Consider the following 26,897-nt stretch of genomic DNA (forward strand, 5'->3'; position numbering starts at 1 on the left):
AATTCAATGAAACCCTGTAAAGTTACCTATTTTTTATATTATCCTTACTGAGTGTAACCACATATGATCTGAGCATTTCTGTATATTTGACTCCATTCTTTCCACATTCCCATATCACCTCATTCTCATGGGTAAGAATGACATTGATACTTTGGGGAAATGTTGGCATACCAAGATCAGTTACTAGAGATGATCTTTTGACCTTCAATGATGCTGACTTTGCCAAAGTTTCCCCCAAATGTAATTCACCATAAATAAAATTGCACAAATCTCAATACTGTAATTAATTGGAAAATACATATGGGGAAGATGAGAGAGAGCGCGAGCGAGAGAGAAAAACGCTGCTATGCATAAGAAATTCCACTCTACAGGTAACAGAGAAAGTGGACTTGAAGAGCCTACATTATACAAAACAGAGACTTAGCCCAATTTCAGAATGACATATTTCACAGTCCATATACAGACTGTAATGCCCGGACTGACCGCAGATCTCCTTACCCGAATCTACAGCCTTATAGACACCAGAAAAATGTTTACAGAAATTAGCCAAAGCCAGTCCTGAATGTATTAGGAAAAAAAATATATAAAAAATATAGACAAACCGTTGGTAATAGGAGAAAAAAGGAACCACAAGCAACGAGTCCTAGAGGTGGATAAATATAGGAGGGGAAAACAGACAAATGAACGTACAAACCATCGTGGTATTCATCACATCTCAAAACAATATCCAACCAAGTGTCATAAATTCGGCCCAAAGCTGCCAATTCTTACCCGTTTTGCATAAGTGGTCCCAGAAGGCACCTATAAGAAATTCCCAAAGCGCGATTTGCTTGTTAAATCATTGCTTTATCAACCAGGAGCGTTAAAGCAATCATTTAACAAGATAAATGTGTGTTTGGGATTTCCTTCAAATCCATTTTCATCTCCTTTATTTAAAAAAAAAATAAATAAATAAAGATATTAGCCTACTCTCTGACGCTTTAGCAGTGTGGGAAATGGTGCAGGTCAAGTTGTTTTTTTATTTTATTTTTTTCATTTTACGATCTACAAATTGAATCTCAAAATATTCAAATTGTGTGAAACTGCGAATTTCAGGAAACTGGACAAACTTGATTCTTTGTGGATTGATCCACTAATTACTAACAGTTATGTCTTTACTTCCACTGCAATGAGGGCCAAGTATTACAGACAAATTAGGATTTCCTCAAAAACCACTTACCTTGCTGAATGTCCTTCATGTCAAGGTGTAAACTGGATATTAAAATTCCTACAGCCTGTGATCTTTTTCCATCCAGGAGTTTTATAATCTGTAATTAAGAGAAAAGTATTTATTGTAATAAAATCTTATAGATGTATAACAAACCTCTACAACCCAACCTACAGAACAAGCATCAGGAACAAATTCTGCAAAAAAAAAAAAAAATAATAAAAAAGCAAACCTATAATAAATAAATATATATATAACATCTGAGTATTTCTTTTCTACATCATGACATGGACAAGATCTGTTTTCATCATTCAGTAGAAAAACATGGGGAAAAAGTCAGTGCAGAAATACATATGATGCAGTTATTGGAACTGCAAGAATAGAGTACATGTCCCTCTTCATTGTTTATGGTGGCACTGAGGTGACTGAGCTTGGTACTCCAATTCTGATTAATGGAGGGAAAACTAGTTTCAAACTTGTGCTCAAAGGAGTTAGACCAACTCAAATAACAAATCCATTTTGTTTTACAGATTCTTGGACCATTATCACCTGGATTTTGACACCATGCAAAGACCACACATTTTCCCTTCTTGAACCACAATCTTTATTTGAGTCTGGAGACTCAGGTTTGGCGAGTTAAGCAACGACTATTTCCAATTGATAATCCACATACCACTCTACGCAGTGTTGAGCCTGTCCGTGCACAACCTCTCCAGGTGAACGAGTTTGTCCACAATCCCACCCCTTTATCCAAAACCGATTCACACTATGGAGCGAATTACCCCTTCATCACTGCATCTTTAGCTCTTATTAGAAAACTAGAAAAGCCCATGGCACTGCAAATGAATGCATTTTCAAGCTGAAAATTCTTTAGTGGATATGCAATCCAATTTGATATACAGTACATGACATTTCAGTCTATAAGACCTTTAATCAGACAAAATTAATTGCACCAAATAGAATAATATCACAGAAGGGAAACCACAAAATAGCACTGTACTGCGAGGTAAACAACACCTGAGCACATTCTTCTCCATAAACTGGTGTCTCTTACCTTGCAGTATAGCTTGTGGACTAGAGTGGTATTGTACACATGCACCTTCATACACAGGCATAGCGTGCTAGCCATCTCTTAAGTTTAATTCTTAGTAGAGCCCCTTTGGCTGTTCTGACCTTCCAAACGTGATGCATATCCAGACACTAGCTTCTGCCTATATTTCAAAGGAATCTTAACCCATTCCGCATGGGCAAAAACTTCTTGTTCAATAATATTCTTGGGTTTGCATGCTGAAACTGCCTTCTTCAAATTCCACCAAAGTTATTCTTTTGGGCTCAAGTCAAACATCTATAAAGACCACTCTGGGATTTCATTCTGAAACCAAACCAAGTAAATTTGAGGTATTCTGAGGTATGCTTGTGGTAATTATCCTGTTTTAAAGTTCAATTATGCCAAATCTACAGATTTCCCACAACAGAATTATGTTTTCTCCCGGGATTTCCTGATACTTGATCAAATCCATCTAGCCATCCAGTGTCAAAGAAAGCAAACCAGCCACGGAACATTACTAAGCCACTGGCATGCTTCACTGTAGGCTTCACAGAGCCTCTGCTGTGTGTCACTGTTAGCAGGGTGCTCTTTTTATTGCTTCATATGCTTCAATCTTCCTCCTCCAGATATACTCCTGATCCATACAACAGAATTTTAAAATTTCTTTACCTTATTTACAATATTGTAGTATAATGGTGCCAAGTTTTCTTGAGCTTTTGGGTAAGCAGAGGTGTATGTCTTGGTTGCCAGATCCAGGTATTTTAGCCAGTGTTCCTTTAAACTTTGAACTCAAGTATGCTTAAACTGTATTTCTAGGAAAATTCAATGGCTTTGCTGTATTTTTGTAGTATTTTGCTCATTTTTGTAAGGAACCTTTTGGATTGCTTTCTTGACCGAGCCATATTTCTGTCATGCAATGAAACATCACAAACAGCAAACCCCTGTCTAGTTCATGTATTTGATGTATTTTATCTCAAGAGTATTCTAATGCTGATCCTTCTGTGAGCCAGTGCCGGGAGCGCAGTTACAACTGCTGCTCTCTATCACAGATCGATGACTGAACCTGTGCTGAACGTTCATTTCCTCCCAGGAGCAGAGCTCTAGGTGTGGGGGCCAGGCAGGTTCAGAAAGCTACTAACCTGCAACCTAACTCCGTTTCTGCAGGTTAATAGCATTTTTTCACTTGACAGGTTCCCTTTAAGAGTGTGATGTGGGATGTTTAGTACTTTCCGACATGAATCAGTTTGTCTTAATAGGCAGCCATACCTTCTGTCTAGGAGCAGTAAGGCCAGACATTGCTGCACCATTGAATAATACAAGCTATATATCGTAACGTGGTGTATCACTTTACTTGTCAATAGCAAGACTATTCTTACATGCAGCTGTGTCTGACTTATCGCTCGGAAAATACAATTGGAGAAAATATGGGAAGTGCTTTCTCTAGTTTTATAATGGGACACAATGTTTGTGGTCACTAAAATGTTAGGGAAGAATGTGGTAGTCTATATCTGGCTTTATCAGGGCCACACTATATTAGAAGTGACAGATATAATGAAGCGATTGATTACAGGGCTGGAGTCTTGCAGACACCTCATTCTTTTTCTTGGCTATTTTTCTATCAAGTGACTCAACCTTTTGATTAACATAACTTAAGTAATAAAAGTACAGCAACTGTTCAACATATGTGTATAGAACTTTATGGGATGACCGGGAGTACAAAGCATAGCTGCTCTTACAGGCAAGATGTCTTTCCTATGTAAATGATGAAGGGAGCAGGACACAGTGGCCATTATTTTAAAAAGTATGCCCTATTTGAGTATTTAGTATCGATTATGAGTGCCACATGCAGAAATTCCAGCATATGCAAATTGCCTCTTGAGAGGAAGAGTAGACCTCTAGTGCAACCTACTGGAAGTATTAACCCTAAAACTCAGTATCGACCCTTTAAAGAGCATTGCCACATGACTTAAAGCCAAACCAGAATCTCAATTTGTAGACACTGTTTTGGGGTGCTGCCCCTCATTAGTACAAACTGTGTGATCTGGATTGGCTAGGTGAGAGATTTCAGACAGAGATCCAAGGGGTAAAGTTTCTCCTTGTGTTGCGTGACATGCCTAACCTGGCATGCCAATGTGATAAGGCTTATAAGCCTTGCAATGCTCCTCTGGGAAATTAAATATGCAAATTGCCTTTTCAGCGAGGAACTAGATAGAACTCTAGTGCAATTTATTGGAAGATTTATTGGAAGTAGCAACTACCCGCACTTAAACACCTTGGTTGCTATTATGTTATTATTAGTCTAAAGAATGTTCTGCCACACTGAATGAATTTGTAGTTTCCAGACCAATCTCCAGCTATCATTGTATCCAGAACAAAAGTGAGACTCCTTGTTGAAGAGCACAGACCCCCATTGCAATCTTGCTCTGCAGCCTGATAGACTTGAGAGGAGGCTTGAAGTCAATGGAACAACTTCACGAGGAATCTTCATACTGGTCCTACTCGCGAGACTAAGGTATGGGGTGGTTTAACATACCATAACCGGGCCCTCTAGTTTTAATTTTAGGTATACTAACAGTTCAGTGCTACATTGATTTGGAACCAGTACAGCCATTTATTCAAACCGTCTCAGGAACGGTTTTTCAACACATCAGAAGGCATGCTGCTCATGCAATGACCTGAAGCATCTCCGGACTTGTCTCCCATAGAGCACATCTGGGACATCATTGGTTGACAATTGCAAAGGGAACAGTCAGCAGCTGAGCCTGATGATTTGCTCAAGTGCATGCAGAGTGGCAGAACATGCCTCAGATAACCATTAATAAATAATAATGCTAAGGCATCCAAGTGTGTGTATTTTTGAGTGGCAATCACGCTTCATACTGAATAAATCAAGAGGTTTCAAAAATATTGTTAGCATTTTTTCCATAATTTGCATATCAGCAACATGTTTATCCATCCATGTACGCGTTTGTGTATGCACATTTATCTATATACACACACACACATATAATGGTAAAAGAAAACATGACTCAAAGAGAATACTGCTTATGTAATCACAGTCACAAGCTATAAGCAAGCTTCCTGTGATCATTTAGATTAATCGTAGTTATCATACCGTATGTAAAGAGCAAAAGATTGTGTGCCAGTGGCTACCTAGAGTGGGCTTCCTTAATACTGCTAATAACAGAAGAAAACAAAAAAACAAGTATCAAATTGAACTGGTTTTGACTGCAATGAACGTGTAAACATCTTCAACAAATCCAGGAATATTCAGCAGCCCAAAAGAAAGAAAGAAAAATCTCAGCGATAAACACCCCACACCCAAAATCCTTTTATTCTAAATATTTGAGTAGTCCACATAATGCTCAGCCAAGAAGTTCAGGTCTCTATACACAAATACACATGGTCACAATTATTTGTGAGATTTGGCCCTCTGGGAGAAAAACCAAGTCATTAACACTCAGTTGACTGACCAGAACCACCCTCTAAGGCTCTGTCTTATCAAGCACTACCTGAAAAGGGAAGTTAGCAATGCTGCCCACAAAAGGGCACAACTATCTATAACTATAGAAAAATACTGCAAGAATCTGTACAGTGAACATGCTAAAGCTTAAATAAATTTACGATGCGGATAACTCCGAAGTCAATTTGGCATGCGACACATCAGTGGTCAGACTACAGACTGACAAGTTCAGATCAGCCACTGGTCTCCTAATCCAATCTTGCAAGGTTCATACAAGGGGGTACCCAAAAGTAAAAGGAATCGTCTTCTGGAGGTTGGGTTGCTTTTAGTACAGGCTTCCACTGCAAGGTGAATGTTCACAGAGTCAGTATGACGAAAAAGGTCGCGTTTGGCTCAAGGGATTTTTTTCAACAAGTTGGTCAATCTTTCTCCTATACTATGATGTCAAATTTACACTAACAACCAGGGTTGCAGAGTCAGAGTCGTTGAGTCGTAGTTGGTGTCGGTGTAAAATGGACCAACTCAGAAAATATATAATAAATTTAGTACAGTAGTACAATGCAGGACGCGCTGAATTATTTGATCAGAATTTGGGAAAGCTATGAAGTATCTTATAAATGTCTGTTGTGTTCCTGATCTTAGGATCTCCACTTTTAGGTGATATGAAACTGTGCTGTACTTTCTGTGCTGAGGCAGTGCTCTAGAGTCGCAGTCAGGAGTCAAGGAAATGGAGTCATCAGAGGTTTGGCTTACAGACTCCACAGCCCTGCAAACAACGTCTGGCTATGAAGCTTTGTTTCCATTGAGGGGGGACAAAAAAACCATCTGAAATGGTTGTTACAATGGGGAACCCAAAAGAAATGGAATTAATTTATAAAAACAGTATAATATATATATATATATATATATATATATATATATATATATATATATATATATACACACATATATATACACACACATACACACATATTGTGTGTGTTCAATTCAAAGAAAAGCCCAGATGAACGGCACCAAGGCTCTAATCCACCATAATCCACCAGCAACAAGTCGAGGATCAATCACAGGCACACAGTGTGTAAAACACTGCTGGGAATCACAGTGCTCAGCATCAGAAAAAAAATGCTAAATTTGTGAAAGAAGGAAAAAGATGCGGCGCTCACCCAGATTTGCAGTGCAGTGTTTCTTTATTCAACCATTAAAGGTCACAGAATAAAGGACGGGCAGGTAACATGAGGCATGCGGGGAAAAAGACGGACGACGGCCGTTTCGCATACACAGACGCTTCAACAGGTCCAGGCCCTTTATTGTGTGACCTTTAATGGCTGAATAAAGAAACACTGAACTGCAAATCTGGGTGAGTGCCGCATCTTTTTCCTTCTTTCACATATACAGTGGGGAAAAAAAGTATTTAGTCAGTCAGCAATAGTGCAAGTTCCACCACTTAAAAAGATGAGAGGCGTCTGTAATTTACATCATAGGTAGACCTCAACTATGGGAGACAAACTGAGAAAAAAAAATCCAGAAAATCACATTGTCTGTTTTTTTTTCATTTTATTTGCATATTATGGTGGAAAATAAGTATTTGGTTAGAAACAAAATTTCATCTCAATACTTTGTGATATATCCTTTGTTGGCAATGACAGAGGTCAAACGTTTTCTGTAAGTCTTCACAAGGTTGCCACACACTGTTGTTGGTATGTTGGCCCATTCCTCCATGCAGATCTCCTCTAGAGCAGTGATGTTTTTGGCTTTTCGCTTGGCAACACGGACTTTCAACTCCCTCCAAAGGTTTTCTATAGGGTTGAGATCTGGAGACTGGCTAGGCCACTCCAGGACCTTGAAATGCTTCTTACGAAGCCACTCCTTCATTGCCCTGGTGGTGTGCTTTGGATCATTGTCATGTTGAAAGACCCAGCCACGTTTCATCTTCAATGCCCTTGCTGATGGAAGGAGGTTTGCACTCAAAATCTCACGATACATGGCCCCATTCATTCTTTCATGTACCCGGATCAGTCGTCCTGGCCCCTTTGCAGAGAAACAGCCCCAAAGCATGATGTTTCCACCACCATGCTTTACAGTAGGTATGGTGTTTGATGGATGCAACTCAGTATTCTTTTTCCTCCAAACACGACAAGTTGTGTTTCTACCAAACAGTTCCAGTTTGGTTTCATCAGACCATAGGACATTCTCCCAAAACTCCTCTGGATCATCCAAATGCTCTCTAGCAAACTTCAGACGGGCCCGGACATGTACAGGCTTAAGCAGTGGGACACGTCTGGCACTGCAGGATCTGAGTCCATGGTGGCGTAGTGTGTTACTTATGGTAGGCCTTGTTACATTGGTCCCAGCTCTCTGCAGTTCATTCACTAGGTCCCCCCGCGTGGTTCTGGGATTTTTGCTCACTGTTCTTGTGATCATTCTGACCCCACGGGGTGGGATTTTGCGTGGAGCACCAGATCGAGGGAGATTATCAGTGGTCTTGTATGTCTTCCATTTTCTAATTATTGCTCCCACAGTTGATTTCTTCACTCCAAGCTGGTTGGCTATTGCAGATTCAGTCTTCCCAGCCTGATGCAGGGCTACAATTTTGTTTCTGGTGTCCTTTGACAGCTCTTTGGTCTTCACCATAGTGGAGTTTGGAGTCAGACTGTTTGAGGGTGTGCACAGGTGTCTTTTTATACTGATAACAAGTTTAAACAGGTGCCATTACTACAGGTAATGAGTGGAGGAAAGAGGAGACTCTTAAAGAAGAAGTTACAGGTCTGTGAGAGCCAGAAATCTTGATTGCTTGTTTCTGACCAAATACTTATTTTCCACCATAATATGCAAATAAAATGAAAAAAAAAAACAGACAATGTGATTTTCTGGATTTTTTTTTCTCAGTTTGTCTCCCATAGTTGAGGTCTACCTATGATGTAAATTACAGACGCCTCTCATCTTTTTAAGTGGTGGAACTTGCACTATTGCTGACTGACTAAATACTTTTTTTCCCCACTGTATGTGCGTGTGTGTGTGTATATATATATATATATATATATATATATATATATGCACACACACACACACACACCATATAAAGTGAGAGTAATTTGAAGGCGACCACATGGACAAATATATATATACTCTATGCATGCCAGGCAATGACCTCTCTGATGAGGTTTATGAATTTTCCTCAACTAGTTTCATGATCAATTCTTTCATTTTAATGTACTTAAAGGACCTCCACACAATTCCAGACAATGCCATTGTCACAGGTTTGCCACAACAGGGGTGCCAGAAGACTGTAGCTTCTGATTTTCTGCACTAATTAGAAGCACTTAACCATTGTATTAAAATGTGCAGGTTTCTGCTAGAAGTGCAGGGGTTAATCTGTTCAGTTGAGAGCTTCTAATGCTTTCCTGAGTTATGGACTCAGCTGTTCAGTGCTAGCCACTCCCCTCTGCTATATATACTTGCCTCAGGCTATTAGGGATGCCAGTGTTTGCTTCATGCTGCTTGGCTCTGGAGCTGGAGGAGTTGGTTGTTTGGGGTGGCATTTGGAGTGTTTATCTAAAGACTGTTGCTAGGTTATTCAGTTGTGTGCATACCCTCATCCTCTCCTAATTCGATTTATCCCTCCTTCAATCCCCGTAGTTCCACTCTGTTTGTAAGTGCATATTTGTGTGACTGGTTATTTCCTATATCCTTGTATGTATTCCCTTGTTAATCTTGTTTGTGTATCTACATACATTTCTACTCCCCACTTCCACTTCCCTGGGTGAGGGAGGAAACAGATTAAGGGAAGATTCCGGAGCTCAGCAAGGTACGTGGCCGCACCGTCTTCAACAATAAAAGTAATCCGGGGAGCAGGGATAGCTAGGGCGCCTCTAGCACTAGACACAGGTTAGGAGACCTTGGTCCTGGGGATTCCGACAACAGAGATGTGACAGCCATGAGTTCATCAATGGTTCAACAGTGATCTTCCAGAATGCCAACTCATTGAGCAAAGAAAAAAAGTCACCAATGCCAAATGCACTTTCACCAGCAGCGTCGGCTGGCACACTGACTCAAGGTTTCCGTGAATATTCCACTAAAGGCAGAAACCCATACTACAAGCCCCCTGCCCTTCATAAGACTATTTTTATTTCATATATGCCTAGGAGGCTCCTAAGTTGGGGGTAAGCAGAACTGTGGCCGGTTTGGGTTTTGTGGTACGTACTTGAAATGTGAATGTGAAATGTGTTAAATTGGCCATAGCCCCAAGTTGCTTATTGTTTTTTTTGCATTAACTGAAAAACAGAAGATTCACACACACCTGAAGTGTAACGGAAGTTGATCCTAATCATACAAAAGTTCAGGTCGCCATTAAACTCCAAGGTCACTGCATTAGGAACAGTCTGGCTGTTGAAATAGATTCTAGAAGCAGCTACCTAAGGTCCATACATACTACATTTTGTGTGCATGCTTTCTCTCTGATTTCAAGTTAAAGGCAAACCTCAGTATCACCCATCAGAATAACACAAAATCAAACATTCTCATATATGCGGAAATTGTAATCCAAGAACTACAGGATGCAGATCACTGGCCTTCAATCGTACAACTGGCTAGCTATTTGTGCATCAGTTTCTATTCAGTTTTTAGCACCTTTAACGTCTTAAGCACAGGGCTTTAAAACATTGGCTGTTCATGAATGACATAAGAACCATCCATTATAATCCATATACCATAGACTTCTATGTTTTAAAAACAAAACCATTTGCTGTTTTTTAGTTCCGGCTAAAAAAATGTATATATTTGAAACTAAGTAGGATAGATGTAAAATGTTAAAACCCAAGAAAAAAAAAAACAACAAATTAACATAAACCCTGTAGTATCTAAACAGTAATAGTTAATGTTAACCTAAGCTACTTAGTGAATACTACTTTGATTAAAAAGTGTAAAAACCCATCGAGACAAGTTGCATCCGATCAGGATGAACGCTCTTGATTGGGTACACCATGTTGCGGTGAGATGGCTTTTACGCTTTTTGATCAAAACAGCCTTATTTAAATATGGTGAGACGCAGGGAGAGGGATGAAGGAGCTTACCACGCTGAGAATGTGTAGCTGGAAATTTGACCCGGAAGCCTCCTGAGGGTGCAGTTTCCACTGGTGATCACAGGAAGGTAGACGAAAATTGGGGAAAAATTCCGGCACAACCATCCAGGGATAAGTTAGCCAAGGACTAAGGGAGTGTATACACCTGAAACGCGTCAGATACGAGGCTTCGCCTTTTAATGTTTTAAATAAAGTATTTTATTCCTGGATGGTTGTCCTGGAATTTTTCCCAAATTTTTGTCAGTCTTATCTAAAGTATCCTAGGTTATTTACATGTACAGGCAAAGAAAAAATAAAAAAATGAATTATATTTTTTTATTTCATTTGAAGACAACAATTTACGCAAGACAACTAGCAAAAGCGACCATAAAATCATAAAATGCGGCATATACCAAGGTGATGCACTATCCCCATTGCTGCATAAGCTTGAACCCTCTCCGTCAGATAATTACAGAATCTGGCTATAGATACAAGTTCAAGAGTGGAAGCACAGTCAGCCACATCCTCTACATGGATGACAAGCTGTAAGCGAAAAAAAAAAAAAAAGATACATCAATTTACTGATCCACTTGACAAGGATCTAGAGCAAAGGCATTGGGATGTCCTTCGGACTGGAGAAGTGTGGCTGGTTGGAAATAAAGAGATGCAAAGTAGTCAAGACTGATGGAGTGGAATTAACAGCAGGGCACATAGCAGATGTACAGACATGCTACAAGTACCTCGGCATCCCACAGGGATATTGGTAACCATGATGAGGAGGCAAGGAAAGCAGCAACATCCAAATACCATCAAAGGGTAAGACAGGTCTTGAAGAGCCAGCTCAATGGGAAGAATAAAATTCACGTTATCAGTACATATGCTGGCATAGTGTGCTGGCCAAAAGAAGAGATGGAAGCGGCAGATGTGAAAACACGAAAGCTCCTCACAATGCATGGAGGTCTCCACCCTAAGTCTAGTACCCAAAGATTGTATACCAACAGAAAGGAGGGTGGTTGAGGGTTGATAAGCATCCAAGCCACCATCATGGATGAAACAAGGAGTATCCTGGAATACATCAGAAAAATGGCACCAAAAGAGGAGTTGCTGAGAGAAAGCCTAAGGCTATGTGCACACGCTGCGGTTTTTGCTGCGGTTCCGCTGCGGTTTTGGCCGCTGCGGATCTGCAGCAGTTCTGCAGACAGTGTACAGTAGCATGTTATCCTATGTGATTAACATTCTGCTGTGCACACGCTGCGGATTTTTAACTGCGGAAAAGCTGCGGTTTTAAATCCGCAGAAATAAATGACATGTCAATTATTTCTGCGGATTCTGCTGTGGTTTACCACCTATTCCATTGTCCAGGTGGCAAAACCGCAGGGAAAACTGCAGGCCAAACTGCAGGTAAAAACGCAGGTATTTTACCTGCGGTTCTGCAGATAAAAATCTGCAGACCAATCTGCAGTGTGTGCACATAGCCTAAGGCAGCAACAACAACTGATCTGGAAGGAAGAACAGTAACATGAAAGAGTCATGGCAAGACAAGCCGCTGCATGGGATGTACCACCGAAAGATAATGAAGGTGGCTGACATGGAGAAATCCTACAATGGCTGGAGAAAGCTGGGCTCTGAGACAGCACAGAGGCACTAATCATAGCAGCACAAGAGCAAGCACTAAGTACCAGATCCATAGAAGCAGGAATCTACCACACAAGACAAGACCCAAGGTGCAGACTATGCAAAGAAACCTCAGAAACATTCCAACACCTAGTGGCAAGAAGGAAAATGCAAGCAGGAACGGCGTATACCGAACGCCACAACCAAGTAGCGGGAATTGTACACAGGGACATCTGCATAGCATATGGGCTAAGTCCCCCTAAGTCCAGGTGGGAGACCCCAGAAAAAGTGGTGGAAAATGAAAGGGCTAAAATTCTGTGGGACTTCAAGACCAAGACAGATAAGGCCTCTTTCACACTTCAGTCTTTTGACGTCAGTCGAAATCCGATATTTTTTGAAAAAAACGGATCCATTTTTTTTTTAGCAAAATCCGTTTTTTTTCCTCATAGACTTGCATTAGCGACGGATGGCCGTCCGTTTCATCAGTCATTTGACGGATCCGTCGGAATATCAGCATCCGTCTGGATACAACGGACATAGTAACGTCATAGTAACGTTTTTTGTCTGCGTCGAAAAGACTGGAGTTGACGGATACATCACTGTCCGTCATCTGCTAGAATGGACGCCTATGTCTGGCGGATCCATCGCCATCTGTCCCATAACGAAATCCAGTGACTGAATCCGTTTTTTTAAACTGAGCATGCCCGGAGGAATATCTATTCATTTAATTTAATCCCAAAAGCCATTCTGGCATAGAAAATCTCTCTCTCTCCAGAATCCTGTTCCTTTAAATTCCAAAAGCTGTGGCTTCGACGGATCCATCAAAAAAACGGATCCGGTGCATCAGTTTTTTTTGCGATCTTCACTGGATCCTTTTTTTTACACTTTGATGGATTTTGACTGACGCCAAAAGACTGAAGTGTGAAAGAGGCCTAAGCAGGTGTTAGCTAACCAACCAGACATTGTCATAGTAGACAAGGATCAGAAGACAGCAATGAAAATAGATGTGGCAGTGCCAAGTGACAGCAACATCAGAAAGAAGGAATATGAGAAGCTGGAGAAATACCAGGGCCTCACAGGAGAACTGGAGAAGATGTGGAAGGTGAAGGCAACAGTGATTCCAGTGGTGATAGGAGCACTTGGAGCAGTTACCCTAAGATGGAAGAATGGCTACAACATCCCAGGAGCAACATCTGAGCTCTCTGTCCAGAAAAACGCAATACAGGGAACAACTAAGATCCTGCGGAGAACCCTCAAACTCCCAGTCCTCTGGTAGAGGACCCGAGAATGAGAAAGGACAACAAAAGACCACCCCCATTGAGGGGTGAGAGGGAAGCTTTTATTTATTTATATATATCTAATAATTAAAGCTCAATGTGGGTGTGTATGTATGTATGTATGTATGTATGTATGTATGTATGTATGTCCAGGATTGGCATCCGCACCGTCGCAGCTACAGCCACAAAATTTGGCACAGTCACACGTCTGGACCCCGAGAGTGTCCTAGGCTATGTTGTGAGGCGAAATTTTAACCCTACGCGTTCCAATTCACCAAACAATTTTGCCCCTATCTACATAATGGGGAAAAAGTGTGTGTGTGTGTATGTGTGCGTGTGTGTATCAAGCCCCACCCCTCATCATGATGTCACAATGGTTGCCATTGCGACGCTGATGTCATCATAGGTTGCAACCCCTGCCGCTCATTATGATGTCATAATGGTTGACTATGGGATGGAGGATGTGTGATGGGTATATGGGCACTGGACTATGGGATGGAGGATATGTATGACGGGTATATGGGCACAGGACTATGGGATGGAGGATGTGGGATGGGTATATGGGCACTGGATTATGGGATAGAGGATATGTATGATGGGTATATGGGCACAGGACTATAGGATGGCGGATATGTATGATGGGTATATGGGCACGGGACTATGGGATGGAGGATATGTATGATGGCCGGGTATATGGGCATGGGACTGAGATGAAGGATGTGTGATGGGTATATGGGCACTCGACTATGGGATGGCGAATATGTATGATGGGTATATAGGCATGGGACTATGGGATGGAGGATGTGTGATGGGTATATGGGCACGGGCCTATGGGATCGTGGATATGTATGATGGGTATATGGGCACGGGCCTATGGGATGGAGGATAATTATAATTTGCTATAACTAACCACAGTTAGTTATTATGCCCAGGCAGCGCCGGGCTCTTCAGCTAGTATATATTTAGGATGAGCAATATATACAGGGTGGGCCATTTATGTGGATACACCTTGGTGGGCAATTTATATGGATACACCTAAATAAAATGGGAATGGTTGGTGATATCAGCTTCCTGTTTGTGGCACATTAGTGTATGGGAGGGGGGAAAACTATTCAAGATGGGTGGTGACCATGGTGGCCATTTTGAAGTCAGCCATTTTGAATCCAACTTTATAAATGGCCCACCCTGTAGAAATATATTTTATTCTATAAACTACTGACATGTCTTCGAACTTTCAAGCACTAAATTTTATATTTTGAGAAAATGAGAGATGCTCAAAATAACAAAATGCAGTGCTTGCAGACCTCAAATAATGCTAAGAAAACAAGTTCATAATCATAATCATTTAGAAACAATACTAAAGTTTTTACTCAGGAACAGTTCAGAAATCAATATTTTTAATCACTGCTTTCATGCGTCTTGGCATGCTTTCCACCAGTCTTTCACACTGCTTTGGGGTGACGTTATGCCACTCCTGGCACAACAATTTAAGCAGTTATTCTTTGTTTGATGGTTTGTGGCTATCCATATTCCTCTTGATTACATTCCAGAAGTTTTCAATGGGGTCTGAAGATTAGGCTGGCTATGACAGGGATTTGATGTGGTGGTTCTTCATCTACACATTGATTGACCTAGCTGTGTGGCATGGCACATTGTCCTGCTGGAAAAAAAACAGTCCTCAGGGTTGGGGAACATTGCCGGAGCAGAAGAGATCAACTGTTTTTCCAGGATAACCTTGTATGCGGCTTGATTCATACGTCCTTCACAAAGATTAACCTGCTCAATTCCAGCCTTGCTGAAGTAACCTCAGATAATCACCGATCCTCCACCAAATTTCACAGTGGGTGCAAGACACTGTGGCTTGTATGCCTCTCTAGGTCTCCATCAAACCATTAGGCGACCAGATGTTGGGCAAGGCTGAAAATTAGACTCATCACAGAAGATTACTTTACTCCAGTCATCCATGGTCCAAACCTTATGGTCTTTGGCAAACTTCAGCCTGGCTCTCCTTTGCTTCTCATTGACGAAAGGCTTTTTTCCTGCTTTACATAACTTGAGCCCTGCCTCTAGGACCCTGTTACGAACTGTTCTTGCTGAGCACTTCAACTCAGCTGCCATTTGCCATTCCTTTTGTAGGTCACTTGATGTCATCCTGCAATTGCTGAGTGACATTCGAATAAGATGAGAGTAGTTTTTGCCCTCTGCCGCTCTGTAGCTTTTCTGTCCCCAATGTCTGCTGCTTGACCTTGTTGTATTGGACTGCCGTCTTAGAAATTTTAAGGATGGAGGAAACATGATGCTCACTGTATCCCTCTGCTAGTAAAGCCAGAACGGAGCCCTTCTTTTCCTCACTCAAGACTTTTCTTTTCAACTCCTTTGGCATGGTTAAAAGCTATTTTTTAATTCCTATTACTTTTGGGATATTACTAGCATTTGTTTTGCCATCCAGCTTGTCCTATTGCAAGAGGATTGTGAACACCACAGCAGGGTTTTTTTTATACTTTCCGTCATTAAATAGGATTTGGTTCAGGTGATCACCTAATCAGAAGCACATTAAATAGAATGAGGTGTACTCTGGTTGAAATTCAACTGACACTGGTAGAGAAGTTGATTTTTATAAAACTGTGCAATGGTCTCTTAATTTTTGTTGAGGACTAATTTATGAATTTTGATGGATTAAGTGTAATTAATTGTTTTATACATTTCAATAGATTTTATTTTAGAAGTACTTACCGTATATACTCGAGTATAAGCCGAGATTTTCAGCCCATTTTTCTGGGCTGAAAGTCCCCCTTCTCGACTTATACTCGAGTCATATACCGAGGGTCGTCAGGGGAGGAGAAACACGGATGTCAAAGATCATAATCGCCCCCCCTCCTGGTGCAGTCTCTGCAGTCCCCCTGCTTCTTTCATGGTCTCAGCGAGGCAGCTCTTCCTGGCTTAAGCGGTCACGTGGTCCTGCTCATTAAAGTCATGATATGCGCATATTCATGACTTTACTGAGCGCTACCATGTGATCGCTGAAACCTGTTAGAACTGCCGTGTCGAGACCATGGAAGAAGCAGGGGCTGCAGAGACTGTGCGCCAGGAGGGGGTGAGTATGATGGGGGAGGACGGGGAGCAGTGCAATATTCACCTGTCCCTGTTTTACCGCTGCGCACCGCTCTATCCTTCGCATCCTCTGACTGACGTTCAGGTCAGAGGGTGTGATGACATAGTCAGTGCGTGCCCTTTGCTGAACGTCACTGCAGAGACCCGGGAGACAGAGCAGCGCGTGGCGGTGGAATGGGGGACAGGTGAATATCGCCAGTGCTGGGGGCCTGATCCAGCAGCGACACCGCCTGCTCAGGTCACCGGCACCTGGCCCCCAGCGATGAGAGGGGAGTATGTCATTTTTTCTTTTTTAATAGCAGCAGCATATGGGGATTATTTATCTATGGAGCATCTTCTTGGACCACCATTAACCCTTGTGCAGCAATATATGGGGGGTATTTATCTATGGAGCATCTTTTTGGACCACCATTAACCTTTGTGCAGCACCACCCTCCGCTTAGACTCGAGTCAATAAGTTTTACCAGTTTTTGCAGCAAAATTAGGGGGTCTCGGCTTATACTCGAGTATATACGGTAATTTTTTTTTCCTGAGTAATACGTTATCTCTTGTTAGTCTGTGTTTAAATTTATTTCCTAGCGAGTGGATAGCGCGACATCCTCTTTTATTATTTACATGTACTATTGCTATTTACTTATACAGCGTATTTGCTCATTTTGTTTCCCTCTTGGGTTTTGTCACTGAAATTGTAATAGTGTAAACGTTCTCTTACAAATTGCATGTATTTCAGCTTATGCTCCAGCTCATTTACTTGTTTTTTATTGTAGATGCAAAATCTTTCTTACATCTGGCAATATATTGGGGCAAAATTTGAAATTAAATAATTGAGTATGAGAACCAGAGTATGCCATACTGGCTAAAACCGTACTGAAAAAAAAAGTACATAGTTTACACAAGTTACCATAAACTTGGCATTCAAATTATACATGTGGGATAAAATTGCATGATTGAAATCTATTGTTATTCCTCTCATCAAGGATACAAGCCACATCTCCAAAGAAAATAGACATCACAAATTCTGCTCTTTGGCTGTAGATGATGAAACCGGCATATTAGGATGATGTAGAGGGGTGGGTGATGGAAGAATGAGCCATCTAATCTTCAGTGTCCGGTCTTGTTTAAATTTTAACCAGCTTACATCATTTTTCTGTAAGGCTTTACTGAAGTTTCTCAAGGAAATTTACCTATAAACAATGGCAACAGAATACTACGCAAATTAGGCGTTACCAAAATGAGCCTCACAATCAAGAACATTTCAAATTCCATTCACTCAAACATTATCTTGAAATTTGTTTCTTCACTTTCAACTTCAAGTCTCTGAATTTCATTTCATTGGGTTTAAAAATTGCTCATTATTTCCATTCTTTCTTTGAATTCTGTTTTGTCACAACGTTTTGCTGAAGACTTTGCCATCAATTTCACCATGATTTGGTGCAGATTTACAGCAAAGTTTGGCAAGGGATCTTTTCTGCTTTTAACTAGAGATGAGCGACTTTGCCTTTTTAGGGTCGAGTTGGGTTTCATAAAACCCGACTTTCTCAAAAGTAGGGTCGAACGAAATCGGCCGACTAAAGGGAAAAGTCGGAGGCCGACAAACCCGAAACCCAATGCAAGTCAATGGGGAAGCAAAGTCGGCAGGGAGTGGAGGACAGTAAACACACCTACAAGGCCCATTTCAATGACAAAAACATCAATTCTTATTACTGAAGCTTGTCAACCTTAATTTACTTCATAATAATAGTTACGCATTGAAAACAGGGGGTTATTAGGCTAAAGTTGTGAGGGGGTAGGGCTGGCTCCAGGTTTTCATGTGCCCTGGGCCAAAGAGTGTCAGTGTGCCCCTTTAACACATACCACAACTCGTGATGCTCCGATACGGCACAGAAATATAGGTATAGTACAATGACAAATACTTCACTGCTTACGTGACATGACTGATCTATTTTAAATTGTACAATAGCTCAAAAAAGGACAGTATATTACTCCATACAATATTATGGCCACCACATTGTGAGCCATACAGAATAATGATCCCCATATATTTCTCCATACAGAATAATTGGCCACATATAATGTTCCATACAGTATATGATGAGCTCCACATAATGCTACAGTATATGATGGTCCCCATGGACGATGCTCCAGTGTGTTAAGGGGCCAAATAATGCTCCACATATAATGGGCTCCATTTCTAATGCTCCAGTGTATAATGGGCCCCGTAAATGCTGCTCCAGTGTCTGATATCCCCAATCTGGAATGCTCCAGTGTCTTATGGGCCCTAATAATGCTCCATATTTAATGGGCCCTATAGATGCTGCTCCAGTGTCTGATCTGCCCCATTTGGAATGCTCCAGTATAAGATGGGCCTCATGGATGATGCTCCAGTGTCAGATGTCCCCCATTTGGAATGCTCCAGTATATGATGGGCCCCATAGATGCTGCTCCAGTGTCTGATCTGCCCCATTTAGAATGCTCCAGTATATGATGGGCCTCATGGATGATGCTCCAATGTCAGATGTCCCCCATTTTGAATGCTCCAGTATATGATGGGCCCCATTTTTAATTAACCCAGCTCCATAGAGTAATCTGAAGTGTGGGATGCCGCATCCTTCACTTTTGGTGGGGGTGAAGGACACAAGGAAAGGTGTTTTTCCTGACCAGAACCCTGCACTGACGACTCCATGCTTGCAGGTGTCGAACGTTCAGAAGAGGAGGCAATAGAGCTGGTGGCGGTTTCGGCAATGTACGCCAAAACCTGTATCTGATACTCCGGCGTTAAAAGCGGTTTTCCTTCTCCAAGAAAAGGCAACCTTACAGGCCTTCTTGGGCCAGATGATGACGCAGGCTCAACACCTCCTGCCTTAGCTGCTATTGTGCTTTTGCCAGAATCAGCCAATGCACCACCACCATCAGTACCAGCTGCGCCCCCTGCCCATGTCCGGGGTCTCTTCCATCATACTTCCTCATTTTTGGGAAAATGTACCAAAAATACCAGCAGAGAGATGGTACTGTATGAGGAGAGTCCTGCTGTGTGTAAGGTGTATTAAAAAAAATTAAATCTACGTATATATTTTGTTAATCACAGACGCTCTTTCAGTATGTATTGGGCCGTAATCCAACAAGCAGATATACGGAAGTGTATCAGAAGTGTACAGCTGTATACGTTTTTTGTGTAACTAACAATCTCCGTATATGTATTTACGGAGTGTCTCACACACGCTGACTCTGTATAGATGTGACTGTAATGCGAACGGCAGATATACAATACTGTGAGAATAGGACAGCTCTATACGGTGTGTATGGAAAATTGTCAATCTCCGTCTATTTGTATAGGGACTGACACGCTGTCTCTGTCTAGTTTTGATCATAATCAAACAGCAGATATACGAAACTGTTTGAAAAGCGGACAGCACTCTAAGGTGTAGATCTGGAAAAACAAACTCCTCAGCTTTTTCTTCCAGAGTCACACCCAGATAGCTTCTATTTGTCAGTGATACCAGCCGGTACACGGTAGTGTGTGAGGAGCGTACACCGATATGCGGTGTGTGAAAAAATGAACGCTCAGTAACTCACCAGAACAAGATAATAAAAGTTGGAGTGCTTTGAAAAAAGCAGTTTGAACAGCAGTGTGCACACAGCAATGCAGGTAGCCTTAAAAGGCAGCCTAATCACCACCAGCGCTGCTGCACAAAAGCAAAAATCCTCCCCTTTCACTGCACATTAACTGTACAGTGAAAAGCGCTATCAGCAGAAGCAGTTTTTTTTTCTTCTTCCCTGCCTAACGCTCTCCCTTATTCAGAATCAGCAGCAGCACCTCTCCCTATTCTAAGATCGGCAGAACTAAGATGGCGGTCACAGCCTTTTATTCCCACTGTGACGCCACACAAAGCCAGCCAATCACTTCAATGCCCTTCTCTAAGATGGTGGTGGCCGCTGCCTATGTCATCGCGTTGCCCACAGTGTGCGTCCACCTTCATTGGCTGAGAAAAGGCGCCTGAAGCATTATTTGAAACGCGACTTTGGCGCTCTGATCGGCGACCTCACGCTATGGTAGGGTTTCGATCGGCGAAACCCGACTTTAGCTTAAGTCGGCGTTTTTTTTTAATTTGACCGACCCGTTTCGCTCAACTCTACTTTTAACCAAAACTAATTTCTCCAATTTAGGCAAGTTATACTTGGTAACGTGTAGCCAAGTAACGTAGGAGTACAGTATTGATTTGCAACATTGCAACCGCTGATTGTGAAATATATGCCACACTAAGATAAGGTGTCACTCTAAAAGACTCCGTCTATGCAACTTTAATTTGCACAGAATGTATTTGTGTTATGGTACTGCAGCACAGGCCTAGGGTAGGAAGGGGGAAATTGACCCTCCACTGCAACTAGGCTGATACCCTACGATGGAGTGGGAGACCCATTCCTTGCGAATAGACCTACCGACGATCCTAGGTTAATCTCAAGCGAAGACCTTTAGATAGGGGGAAGGGGATCCCAGAAAGATCTAAGGACTGGGTCCAAAAACGGGTCACCTCCTAATAGAAAACAAAGAGAAGGCTGCAGAAACAAACTGAAAACAAAAACTAAGACTTGCAGAACCGGAGGTCCCGAAAATGCACTAATTAAACACACAGGAGGCAAAACAAGGCTCCAAGCCAGACTTCAAGCAGATTAACACTGTTGTCCAGCAAGGAATGGGAGACAGGTGCAGGCTAATAAAGGGTGATACAATCACCTGACCCAAGACAAACCCAGCACCAGAGGAAAAAGACCAGCAGCCAGAATATTACAAGAAAATGGTGGATAGTCACAAACTGAACAGATTCTAACAATTTGAGTTTCATTTTTCTTTTCGGCATTTGCCTCCTATAGTGTTGCACTGCTTAGTGTTGCACTGCTTATTGCTGGCTGCAGAATGAGTTAACTGTGTGCATCAATACATCTTGTAAGCAAAATGCCCTGGGTCAATTATGCCCAGACAGTAGGACACTGAGTAGCAGGAGTGATAAGTGATGAAGGCAGGGCATAAATAGCTAAAACACTGAGCTGCTGTGTGAGGGGCAAAGTCATTGTAAGTGTGGAGTTAACACTACACAATGATTTTTACAGAGTGTGTTCTATGAGTTCAAAGGAAAAGCAGACAGAACCAAAAAGCCACATACAATTTGGAAAGTAAAGGGGTATTTAGGTTTCCCAACTTGTGTGCAAGCCCAGGGAACTAGTTAGGACTGTAAGACGCTCCATCCTGCACTGTATTCTCCCCCAGGAACGAGAGATAAGCCCTCCTGTATTAGTGAGCAAAAATTACAAAGCGTGAGCAAGGTTTGCCACGCAGAGAGGCTATTTCCGTGAAAAAAAAGTGAATAAACTGACAGGACAAAGTTAGCTCCCATAAAATCAAAAATTACATACAGCAGAGGGGAGAATACAGGTTTATTCCTTACTGTGAGTTTTGCCACACAAGAATTTTCTGAGGCTTGAGAGAGAAGAAAATGATTATGATAGAGATAGCCTGTGTATGAGAGTCAGTGATACAGTAACTGAGTGAACAGGAAGCAAGTGTGCAAGTTATCAGACCAGTGTGCTACTGTAGGATACTGCTGCCAAGAGAAGTGACTGTTATAACTGGTTATGACAAGTATTATGGACATGTGCAATGTGTAGCAGACAAGAGAGATTGTGTCTGGGAGAAGGAAGTACTGCTGATGTGTTTGCCAGCAGACTGTCACACGCACATACAAAGTATTGCCGGTGGTAGTTCATTGCTGTAAACTAACTTTCTATCTCTGTTAAAGCCTATTGCAGTAATGATCAATTTTGTTGCCTGCTTGTATATACAGTGTCATGCAAAAATTTGGGCACCCCTGGCCAAAATTACTGTTATTGTGAACAGTTACTGCAAACTTGTGAGTAGGATTTTGGTGCTGTTATACTGAATAAAATGATGCCTGCGGTGAAGAAATCAGTCTTGTGGTTCTTGTGTAATCAATGTTAGAAGTTTTCAGTTAATGAGATGCTCGTGCCCACTGGTGTGACTAGGTAGATTCTTATCTTTGTGATCTAGGCTAGAGAAATAAAGAAGAGACCTGCCCACAGGTCAGCCCTGAAGCACACACAGTCTGTCTCTCTCTGTCTCTATGATGAGGAACAGGTTTGTGCGCTGAAACTTCTGATTACACAAGAACCACAAAACGGATTTCTTTAACCCAGGTATCATTTTGATCAGTGGAACACCACCAATCTGACAATGCATATAGTTTATTTAACAAAATCCTACTGATTGGTTTGCTTTAGGCAATTTTAAGACGGAATTATCTCTAACTAAAAGGCCTGAAGTTAAAAGATGACATTTCCTTTGTATATTTTAGGAACAAATATAGTAATTTTTTACATTTAAAAATTACAAAATGGAAAATGGCCCAATGCAAAAGTTTGAGCACCCTTGAAGATTTGTGTGCTTACCGTATTTTTTGGACTAGAAGATGCACCGGAGCATAAGACGCATCTAGGTTTTAGAGGAGGAGATTAGGGAAAAAAAATTGAAGCAAAAAATGTGATAAAATCTGTACTAAATATCCCCTATGCTGGTATACATGGTCTCCTCATCCCCATCCTGATACACATGGCCCCCTTATCCCTACCCCAGCACTGAAATCTCATTTACCAAGATCTTGATGCCGAGATCTCCTTCTGCGCATGCACTACACACCGGCGGCCATTTTCCCGGAGTCCACTGCACAGGAAACCACGGGCCTTTCACAAAATGTTGGAAATGCCCCCCCACAGCATCAGAGACCCCAGTAAGATCGCCGGGCACCCCCTCATCCCCCAGCCTGTAAGGTGTATACGCATTATAAGACGCACCCCCATTTCTCCACCAAATTTGGTGGAAAAAAAGTGAGTCTTATAATCCGTAAAATACGGTATTTTTTGTTGCCTAAAATACAAAGGAAATGTGTCTTTAACTTTAGCCCTTTTAAACATCATTTAATCTTCAACTTGCTTAACTGTTTACAGTAACAGTAATTCTGACCAGGGGTGCCCAAAATTTCAAATGCCATTGTATGTACAGCTAGACAACCATGCATAAAGAAAAATCATTAGTGTGCCTCTGTAAAAATCAAAACTACAGTGTGAGCTTGGTTTGGCGATATGCATGACTTACATTTTTTATATTTCTCAGGATGTTTTAAGGATTTTTTTTAGATACACTATAATAATATTTATTGAAGTGCCAAACACCTAGTATTGGTGATACGACACGTGTACTTGTTAACCTACAACAACTTGTATGCAATGCATATGCCATATTCTATGATCTGAAAGCAGACACTTTACTGTTGGGCCCATGACCTAAAGCCTCTGAGCTAGGACTGCATGACCCCAACACAGAATTTCTCCCATGGGACAATCCCTAGTCAAGCTGTGGTGACACATATCTCTCTACTAACACAGGAGGCTCATACTTCTGTTCTAAAGCTCAGAAAACACATGCAAGCAATTAGGGAGGTCCAAGGGGGAGAAGACGCCAGTGAGGCCGTTATGCTAACCCCAGTCTTGAGTTTTGATATGTTAATCATGGTGCTGACAGATGCAGGGTGATGGATCATAATTCTTCATATCACAAAAACATCCTGGTGTGTGATCACATTTTACTAACCCACAGTCTGATTTTTCTGTTGAGTCCAGAGCAATTAATTTATAACAGAAAGCAAAAATAAAAAACAAGAGAAAGTTGGAGTTACATTCTTTTAACCGCATAAATCATATTTCTAGTTACTTTGTAAAAGAGCAGAAAATAATCACAGCTCACACCACTTCTGCTTAAGCCCATGCCGGAGAACCTGTAGCAATGGACAATAAAGACGTCAAGCGTTCAGGAAAATTAGTAAATAAAAAAACTACCACCACTAGCAATTTTAACAGCAATTGGCCATTTGCTTCAGGCATTGGATTTTTGCAGGGGTGGGTAGAGTACTTCAATGGTCATTAAATTTAGGACAATTCTTAACCAGTTACCTAGATTAAGTCATAATTATTGTGGTGCTGCTTGACTATGCGACAAAGTACTCCAAATGTACTTTTCATTTACTTTGATATACAGTGGGTATGGAAAGTATTCAGACCCCTTTAAATTTGTCACTCTTTGTTTCATTGCAGCCATTTTGTAAATTCAAAAAAGTTCATTTTTTTCTCATTAATGTACACTCTGCACCCCATATCTTGACTGAAAAAAAAAAAAAAAAACAGAAATGTGGAAATTTTTGCAAATTTATTAAAAAAGAAAAACTGAAATATCACATGGTCATAAGTATTCAGACCCCTTGCTCAGACACTCATATTTAAGTCACATGTTGTCCATTTCCTTGTGATCCTCCTTGAGATGGTTCTACTCCTTTATTGGAGTCAAGCTGATAGGACATGATTTGTAAAGGCACACACCTGTCTATATAAGGCCTCAAAGCTCACAGTGCATGTCAGACCAAATGAGAATCATGAGGTCAAATGAACTGACCAAGGAACTCAGAGACCGAATTGTGGCAAGGCACAGATCTGGCCAAGGTTACACAAGAATTTCTGCAGTATTCAAGGATCCTAAGAGAACAGTGGCCTCCATAATCCTTAAATGGAAGAAGTTTGGGACCACAAGAAGTCTTCCTAGACACTGGCTGTCCAGCCAAGTCGAGCAATCGTGGGAGAAGAGCCTTGGTGACAGAAGTAAAGAATAACTTCAATATCACTGTGGCTGAGCTCCACCGATGAAGTAGGGAGATGGGAGAAAGTTCCGCAAAGTCAACTGTTGTGAGTTGATTTTCCCATCACCATTGAGGTCTGATGAACTCCCTCTTCTGGTGAAGGAAGGTAGTGAGGCTGATTACCAAGCACCTGAGCAGGATGATGATGACTGGGTGACTGGAATTACTGACTGGATATAAGGCAGCCGATGCCCTTCTGCCTTGCTGGTGATTTCTCATAGGGATTCTAGGAGACCAGTCTGATTCCTGCTCCTCAAAAGCTAAGTTTTCTGCTCTGCTTTTTGCATTTGTGTTTTGGTTTTGTTTTGCCTTGTTTTTCTGGATTTCTGCCATTCCCTGCTGGGGTGAGCTTAATTCCTTTTTGCTCTGTCTTCAGAAAATACCTTAGTACTGATATAGTCTTTTTGAAGCCTAGCGTCTTCAGGGCTTTTTTCCCTATCAGTCTGTTGGCTCTTGTTTTGATAGGGTTTTGGCGGATTGCAGACAGCAGCTTTTCTATCCTGTCCTATTTAGTTAGCTTGGGCCCCATCATTTGCTCAGCCTATCTTTCTATCTGTGTGAGTGTTTTTCATCTTGCTTCACCGTCATTATATGTTGGGGGCTGCCTTTTGATTTGGGGTCTGCTCTGGGGCAGTTTAGATTTCCCTTTCTGTCTTTAGGCTATTTAATTATCCGGCTGTGATCGAGGGGTCTAGGGCACCGTAGGAACCCCCCCACGGCTACTGCTAGTTGTTGTTGATAGGTTCAGGGGTCTGCAATCCGATAGCTGCCAACTTCTCTGGTTTTCTGGACTTAGCTAGTATTTCTGTTTTTGCCTCCTACGGTGACTCATTCATAACAGTCAACTATCACTGCTGTCCTCCACCAGTCGGGCCTTTATGGCAGAGTGGCCCGACAGAAGCCTCTCCCCTCAGTGCAAGACATATGAAAGCCTGCATAGAGTTTGCTGAAAAACACATGAAAGACTCCCAGACTATGAGAAATAAGATTTTCTGGTCTGATGATACGAAAATTGGTGACAATTCTAAGCGGTATGTGTGGAGAAAACAAGGTTCTGCTCCTCACCTGCCCAATATAATCCCAACAGTGAAACATGGTGGTGGCAGCATCATGCTATGGGGGTGTTTTTCAGCTGCAGTGACAGGATGACTGGTTGCAATTGAAGGAAACATGAATGCGGCCAAGTACAGAGATATACTGGATTAATACCTCTTCCAGAGTGCTCTGGACCTCAGACTTGGCTGAAGGTTCACCTTCCAAAAAGATAATGACCCTAAGCACACAGCTAAAACAAAGGAGTGGCTTCAGAACAACTCTGTGACCATTCTTGACGGGCCCAGCCTGAGCCCTGACCTAAACCCAATTGA

At 41.6% G+C, this 26,897-nt stretch overlaps 1 protein-coding gene across 2 annotated transcripts in view; it reads right to left on the reverse strand.

Annotated features, from left to right (window-relative positions):
• LOC141055532 (formin-1-like) overlaps positions 1–26,897 on the reverse strand; it is a 412,359-nt gene that overhangs the window by 96,042 nt on the left and 289,420 nt on the right. For both annotated transcript variants that reach the window (XM_073552151.1, XM_073552150.1), the window contains one exon: positions 1,220–1,307. In XM_073552151.1, coding sequence (XP_073408252.1) covers positions 1,220–1,307 — 88 coding nt within the window. The remainder of the gene's footprint in view (positions 1–1,219; positions 1,308–26,897) is intronic.

Source organism: Dendrobates tinctorius, unplaced genomic scaffold (assembly GCF_039654945.1).
Source record: "Dendrobates tinctorius isolate UK_male_01 unplaced genomic scaffold, ASM3965494v1 ptg000186l, whole genome shotgun sequence".
NCBI lineage: Eukaryota > Metazoa > Chordata > Amphibia > Anura > Dendrobatidae > Dendrobates > Dendrobates tinctorius.